The 7,302-nt window shown below is 42.4% G+C and overlaps 1 protein-coding gene across 3 annotated transcripts in view; it reads left to right on the plus strand.

Moving 5' to 3' along the window:
* kalrna (kalirin RhoGEF kinase a) overlaps positions 1–7,302 on the plus strand; it is a 218,621-nt gene that overhangs the window by 202,051 nt on the left and 9,268 nt on the right. For 2 of the 3 annotated variants that reach the window (XM_050048623.1, XM_050048624.1), the window contains 7 exons: positions 1,361–1,523; positions 4,625–4,687; positions 4,950–4,977; positions 5,376–5,538; positions 5,652–5,773; positions 5,974–6,105; positions 6,212–6,373. In XM_050048623.1, the coding sequence (XP_049904580.1) occupies positions 1,361–1,523; positions 4,625–4,687; positions 4,950–4,977; positions 5,376–5,538; positions 5,652–5,773; positions 5,974–6,105; positions 6,212–6,373 (833 nt within the window). Of the gene's footprint in view, positions 1–1,360; positions 1,524–4,624; positions 4,688–4,949; positions 4,978–5,375; positions 5,539–5,651; positions 5,774–5,973; positions 6,106–6,211; positions 6,374–7,302 lie in introns of those variants that run through there. The other variant, XM_050048625.1, reaches the window with a different exon arrangement.

A 7,302-nucleotide genomic window follows, 5' to 3' on the forward strand; every position in this document is an offset into this window, starting at 1 on the left:
GGCCAAAAAGTTGCACTTGAACACACTGCAAAGACTACAGCCATACCTTATTCAAAAAGGGAAGAACAATAGGACAGATTCAAGACTCAAGTTAGCCGGTTAGCACATTACAAACATAACCTGATGCTAAAAGAACAAATTACATTAACATTCGTTAGCAAACATAAGCAAATCATTACAGACCATTGAAAGAGCTCAGTGGCTAGAGGGATCATTTTGCTTAATATGACAAGTTTGTTTCGAATTCCCTCCTTCTGGACTTTAGCCTTTTGTTTACTTTCCTCACCTCCATTTCTCTTTTGGTGCACTGAGTTAAACTGCCAATCAGAGTGATTTCATTCACCAAAGGGCTCCGCCGTCTCTGACACCAATTCAACATGCAAGAAAAGTGGCTGACTAGTGTCAACAGCAAAACACACTGCAAAAACTAGGGTGGCAGATGCTCGCCACTCACCACAATTTGCTATCTAAAGATATAAAGGAGTACCAGCCTCTTGAGCAGGGAATTATGTCAAGTTACCTCTGTGTGTGGCGTTGAAAAAGCATAGCACCTACCCTCCAGTTTCCCCTGGTTAACAGTGTTAGCCCTGTCAGCACCGTTGCCAGCGTTTGTGCTGTTTATGAAGTTAGCACCATTAGCTGCCAGCTTAGCCAAATCCATGTTGATAGTGGTGTCCCTCAACAATGCCCCCTGAGTCCTTTTCATTTGCGTTGGTATTGGAACCCCTTGCCCAGAAGATAAGGGAGGACCCTTGAATATCGGGGCTTTTGGTGGGAAGGGTAGACCACAAGATTTCAGTGTATGTCGACAACATTTTATTATACTGATCGAAACCAGATGTCTCATCAAACACTTTGCTGAGTGTGATAGATACCTTTAGCAAGTCTTCCGGCTACAGAATGCATTGGTCAAAGAGTGAGGTTCTCCCAATATCTAACTCAAATCTCCCGTCCCTGTGGATCATATTTATCTTTTAAGTAAAGCTTAAAAACATTTTGTTGCATTTCATTTAACTGGTCCAATTTTATGGCACTAATGTTGTGCCTGACCTACTTGGACATTTGAATAGATCCAAACCATAATGATTTAAAGGTCAGCTGTGTTTTTCTTCGTCCGTATTCCCTTTGTGTGTGGAAATACAATGAAAATCCAAAGATGAGAATTAGGACAGAATAGAAATTAGGTGTTCATCATATTACACATGACATCACACAAACTTCCATACCTCCGTACAGCCACAGAGGGTTCTGACAAAGTCCTGACCTGACGGTCTCGTTGCCTCTGCAGCCAGACTGAACTGGACCCCGCTGAGCTTCTCTCTGATTGGCTGGTGATGTTTCTCGTTCCTGTACCGTACAGGAAGTCACTGTCATGGAACACACTGCGTGCCAGGAAGCGCGCTGAAGCCAAGGACGTCACCTCGGTGGGGGTCAGAGGTCAGGAGAATGGCCTCCTCCGTAAACCCAAAGAAACCACGCCCCCTCCCCCGCTCGCCTCCCCCGCCACCAGGGCGAAGGGCAAAGTGAGTAAAGCAGGCCGACGGCGCACGCTGGTGATGTCATATGTGTGTGCCGAAACCCCTCACCTGCCCCACTTGGTTTTTATTTTACTTCTTAACCCGTGTGTGTGTGAGCGGGCATGTGTGTGTGTGCAGACCTACAAACACACACAATAGCTGCTGTGTCTCGGTCTGACTCCAGCGGTGGTTCTCAACCTGCAGCAAACATGAGGCACAACTGACTACTTGTTGGGCTAGTTAGCCAGCTGCTGTGAGCAGCAAACTAACAGGCAGAATTAATACCTCACTGTGAACATTCACAATGGCCTGCGTAGCTAGCCTGATTGCTAACCAGTAACCATCAAGCTAGCCTGCATTAGCTTGATGACCAGCACTATCAAGATAGGTAGCGATTCTTCTACAGTGTAAAGTTTTGGGTTTAAGTTCACAAAAAAATAGACAAAAGCTTGATTTACTAACCTTTGAGCAAATCCACCCATCACAACGCCACAACAATTTATTCATGTTATAAATGCTGGTGTGAACACACCCTGAGGTTTAGGATAGTCGGGGGCCACTTAAAGATGGGTAACAGTGACATTTTAAACTACTATAAGGTTGAGAACCACTAAAGAAGAACACTGCAAGTTTTATTTGGATCCTTTTGTTTTACCCCAAGCCCTCAAATGCACTGATTTGAAAATAAAGTCTGTTTTTCTTTTTGTGTTGTGATTTATTTCTCCCTCCTCCTGCATGGATAGAGGTAGAATCCACTGACTTGATTTAAGTTTGACTTTGTTTTTACTCTGCTGTGCTAACCAGTGTTTTCTGTGGTAGTGACTAACATTATGGAGCTGAACAAGAAAAGTGTGTTGTGTTTATGACTGTAACATAGTGAATAGATGTGAATCTCTTTATGTTTATAGTCACATGATGTAAAGACTGTATGATAGAGGCTGTTTCAACAGCAGACCCCAACCTTGAGTTTACCTGCAATTTATGACACGAAGGATCTCTGCTACAGATTTGGGTGATTTACAGTACAACAGTGTTCGACTTGTGAAAAAAACCTTCATCTGTATCACTTCCTTTATGGTCATATGTAAAACATGAATTACTTCTGCTTAGTAACTGTTTAGCCTGAGAGAGTTTCTACGTGAATGACAGTGAACAGTATTTAGTGAGCTCTGCTGAGATCTACTGAACTATGTGTTACTGTGAACGTCAAAGACCGGGACAGGCTCAGGTAATATATGACATTTAGAGGCATCCGTCTTAAAGTATGGATCCTGAGTGCAAGAGAAACCTTTAGATCCTGGACAGCTAAGGGCCCTTCACACCAAGAACAGTTATTGTAATGCTAACTAACACTGACGACATGAGCATCCACACTGTAAACACTGGCGCCAAACTCAACTGGAATTGATTTTGGGTGTGTTGTAGCGTTTCTATCATTCATCAAATCACTCTTAATATGAGCCCAACAATCTTGTTCACCACTGTCGTTGTTAAAGTTGTGGCATGGACTTCGCCATCCACTTAGGTCAGAACAATTTATTGTTATCATTCTTGGTGTGGACGGCCTTAAGACAAACTTATGTAGGGTCTGTGATATCAACCTCTACGTCTTGAAGCCAAGAATTTTAATTCACCTCTTTGCTACCATCTTTGTAACTTAATTAATCCAAATAAAAAATAATTTTGGTGAAGCTGAGGTGGGACAACACAAATGCCAGGATGAATGTTGTCTTTGTATGTTTCTGCAAAGCGCAGATACGTTGCACTTTATGTAGAGGATACATTTAAACTTTACATTTCAACAACGCTGTGGTTAATGTGTGGTTAGGTTTAAGCACAAAAAACACTCAGATACAGTTAGGAAAGGATCACATTTTGGCTTGAAATACTTTGGTGGCACAATACCAGGAAACGCAGTGATGAATGACTTAAAAAAAAAAAAAAAAAAAAGAAGTCATCAAGCCAAAGTAACTTATACCATAACAACAAATAATCAGCAAAACAAGTTTATAGTGAATAAAAGTGTGTGTAAATAGTGGATGTGTGTGGCGAGACAGACGGGAGTCAAACTGAAAAGGCTATCAAAGAGATGAGTTTTAAGACGGGATGTGAAAGTGGACAGAGAGTTGATGTTAAAAATGTCCGATGGGAGGGAGATCCAGAGGCTGAAGGCTCTAGACCCCATGATGGTCAGGCGGGCTGGTGGGATGGTGGTGTGGATATACAAGAGTTCGGCGAGGTAACGTATCCATGGTTTGCAGAAACGTACAATGGCAACATTTTCTACTGTCAGCTGGGCTGTATGGGATGGACAAGCACCAGACACCATATCTGACAGTAGGCTGAGACACAGCAACCCTCTTTTAGCTTTAATATATTCATGGAACTTTATTTCATAAACTTTATTTTGTTTTGTTACTTAGAATAATTTTAGGGACAAATCTCTTTTTGGAAAAGCTTTGAGACATTTCCAGATATGTGTTGGGGACTTTCTGGAATCGCTGGTTTAAAACACCTCTGCACTGTCTTCATCACTCAGCAATGGTATGCCATTTTTCATAAGTAAAGTAAAGAGGATGAGGAAACAATGATAAAGCTAACCACCCAAAAAAATCCAAAACCAAAGCTCTCAGGTGAGTATCTGTGTGCAGAGCCGTGACGTTTCTTCAGACCCTGTGATTACCTTCCAGGACATATAAAAGCCTTCACAGCAGCCAGCATGAAAGGAGTGTTTTTTCTTATTTCCTCTCTTAAATAAAAACCCATACTCTTAACATTCTCTTCATCCTTCTCACCTCCCTCTTTCCACCTTTCTCATTTCCTCTAATATTTCTAATCTGTCTCTGTCATGAATTTCCTTATTTGCTTTTTCTCCTCCTCCATTTCTCCTCTTTTGCCTCCCCCTTAAACTTGATTCACCCCTCCATTTTCCCCACTTTTTCCTCATTTATTTTCCCATTATTCCCACTTTCTTCTCTTGCTTTCTTTCTAATTTCCTGTCTCTTGCTGTCCTTTTTGATTGTCCCTTAACCCCTCCCCCCTTTAAACCCCATATCTCACTCCCTTCTCTCCTATCTATCTACTCTTCCTCCCTCATCCTCCACCAGGACGTTCACACGTCAGATGAGTCCGACTGTGATGATGACCTTGACCCCAAAACGGGCATGGAGGTACGCACACACTGTATTTATTGTAGTAGTAGTATAATTGTTGTTATTATTAGTATTATCACAGTTAAAAGACTTACAACACATTCTTTTGTTTGTAAAAATGTCTAAAAGACATGGGAAACTGCAGAAAACCAGATCATCTTTGTGAGGACAAGAACTATACATTTTTAATGCTTATAACAAATGTGGCATTGCTTTGTTTTTCAAAGCCTAACTTTAATGATGTGTCGAAAACTGAACTTTGACCTTATCTGCTTTTCAGCTCCTCAACCCAAACTTTATCCAAGAAGGTAAGAAACGCACGAGGTCATCTTATCAACTCGTACACTAGCTGTGTGTTCCAATACCAATACTACCACACTATATAGTACACCAGAAAAAGATTTAGTATGTCCCGATACATAGTATGTTAAATGAAGTATGCAAAAAATACCAGGATATTGTTTCTTTGAATTATACTATAGATAGAAACATAGCAGCAATGTCTGAAAGCGTATATTTACATATGGACAAGAGGTTTGTGCTTGTGACAGCACGAGATATAAACATTAATGGCTTCTTCCTCGGCTGAGCTTTAATGTTAGCTAGCTCAGTGGAGCAGTAGATGCACACTTCCTGCTGTGCTGTGGTACGGTTGGCAGATGCAGTTCTAAAATTTAAGTATTAATGGATGTGTTTGTGTGTGCAGTGGCTCCAGAGTTCCTCAACCCTCTGTCAGACGTGGTGTGTGCGTTCGGGGAGACTGTGGTCCTCTGCTGTAAAGTGTGTGGACGACCCAAACCCACCGTCACCCTGAAGGGCCCCGACCAGAACCCAGTGACCAGCAACAGCCGCTTCACCATAGACATCAGGTAACAATGAGTGCACGTGTGCATATGTGCTGCTTTCCTCCCATCGCCCTCCTCTTATTCATCCCATTAATTCTTGTCTTCATGCTCTTTCTCCTCCTCTTCTTCCTGTCCAGGGATACAGGTGACATCTTGTTGAAGATCTGTAATCTGATGCCTCAGGACACGGGCATCTACACCTGCGTTGCCGTTAATGACCACGGCTCTGCCTCCTCCTCTGCCTCCATTAAAGTGCAAGGTGACACACCTGGATTTCATTTTATTTCACCTCAATAAAAATGGCAGCCCCAGTCAGCATTAGTAATGGTAATGGTACAGCAAGGTTTAGGTTTTGATTCACACCTTCTGTGACCTTGAGATGTTCGACAGCAAATCCTTCTTCACAGAGCAGCTGCTGTGGTTTTAGCTGACTGTTTTTTTTTTTTTCATCTCATGCAGGTATCCCAGCAGCCCCTGGGAGACCAGTGGCCCAGGAGGCCAGCAGCACGGCGGTGATGATCCACTGGCCGCCTCCGGCTTCATCCGCTCACTGTGCTGTTAGCAGCTACACTGTGGAGTACAGACAGGAAGGTGTGTGTGTGTGTATCTGTATGTGGTGGTGGTGGAGGGGACCGGGTGGATTTTTGCGTTTGAAACATGCAAACAGACTCAACCTTTTCTCCTCTGTCACCCTCAGACTCGTTGCTATGGCAGCAGGTGGCCAGCAGCAGAGAGGAGTGTGTTCAAATCGACACTCTGATCCCCGGAGGTCACTATCAGTTCAGAGTGCGAGCCTCCAACCGCTGGGGCATCGGCCCGCCATCAGAGCCCTCGAATATGGTCACACTGCCCAGCAGCAGTACGTCTGCACACGCACACACACACATGCATTCTTGTACTTCTATCTTTGTAAGGACCTTTATTGACATAATGCATTCCCTGACCCCTAACTGTAACCTTAACATCACAACTAAATGCCTAACTGTAACCCATAACATAAACCTAATTCTAACCTGAACCCTAACACCAAGTCTTAACCCTCAGTCAGGCCTTTGAAAAAGTTAGGACCGGCCAAAATGTCCTCACTTTGCAAAATTGTCCTCACTCTGTTGCTAAAATACGTTGTTTTGGTCCTCACTGTGTAGCATGTACAAATACACACACACACACGTTTCATAATGTGGACAGCAAACCTATTTTCCCACATCTTCAAAGGAATAGTTCAACATTTTTGGAAATTATGCTTTTTCTTTGCTTTTTTCCAAGCATGAATGATAGATAATCTATCTGAATCTCTGTGCATTCAGAACATGATCACGGAGGAGTATTAGGGCCCGGTATGAGGGGGCAAAATTAAGAGGAGGAAGGGGTTTTTTAAATTTATTTTGCATTTTGAAAAATTAAGTCAAAATGGGGAGAATAAAGTTGAAATTTCAGTATTAGTGCCAGCTACAAGAAGAAAAAAAAATCAGAGGAGGAATTTTTTATTTTTTTTGCATTTCAAGAATAAAGTTGAAATGTGAAATATGAAGTCAGCTCCTCTGTTTCATCGAGCTAGGGTTTCTTGCTAATAAGTTGAAAGCAGAACGACCTGGGAATGGCTCTGTATTTAAAGGGAAATTTCGGTTTATTTCAACCCATCTCCTATCGTCCTAAATTTGTTTCAAGTGACTAGTGACATAGAAATAATAGTTAGCATGTTAGCCGTTAGCCTAGATACAGCCGTAGCGTCAGACCTGTTAAAACGTAAGTGAACGGGCATACTTCAAGTGCAAAGTTTAGTCCACT

Source organism: Epinephelus moara, chromosome 7 (genome assembly GCF_006386435.1).
Source record: "Epinephelus moara isolate mb chromosome 7, YSFRI_EMoa_1.0, whole genome shotgun sequence".
NCBI classification, from domain to species: Eukaryota; Metazoa; Chordata; class Actinopteri; order Perciformes; family Serranidae; genus Epinephelus; species Epinephelus moara.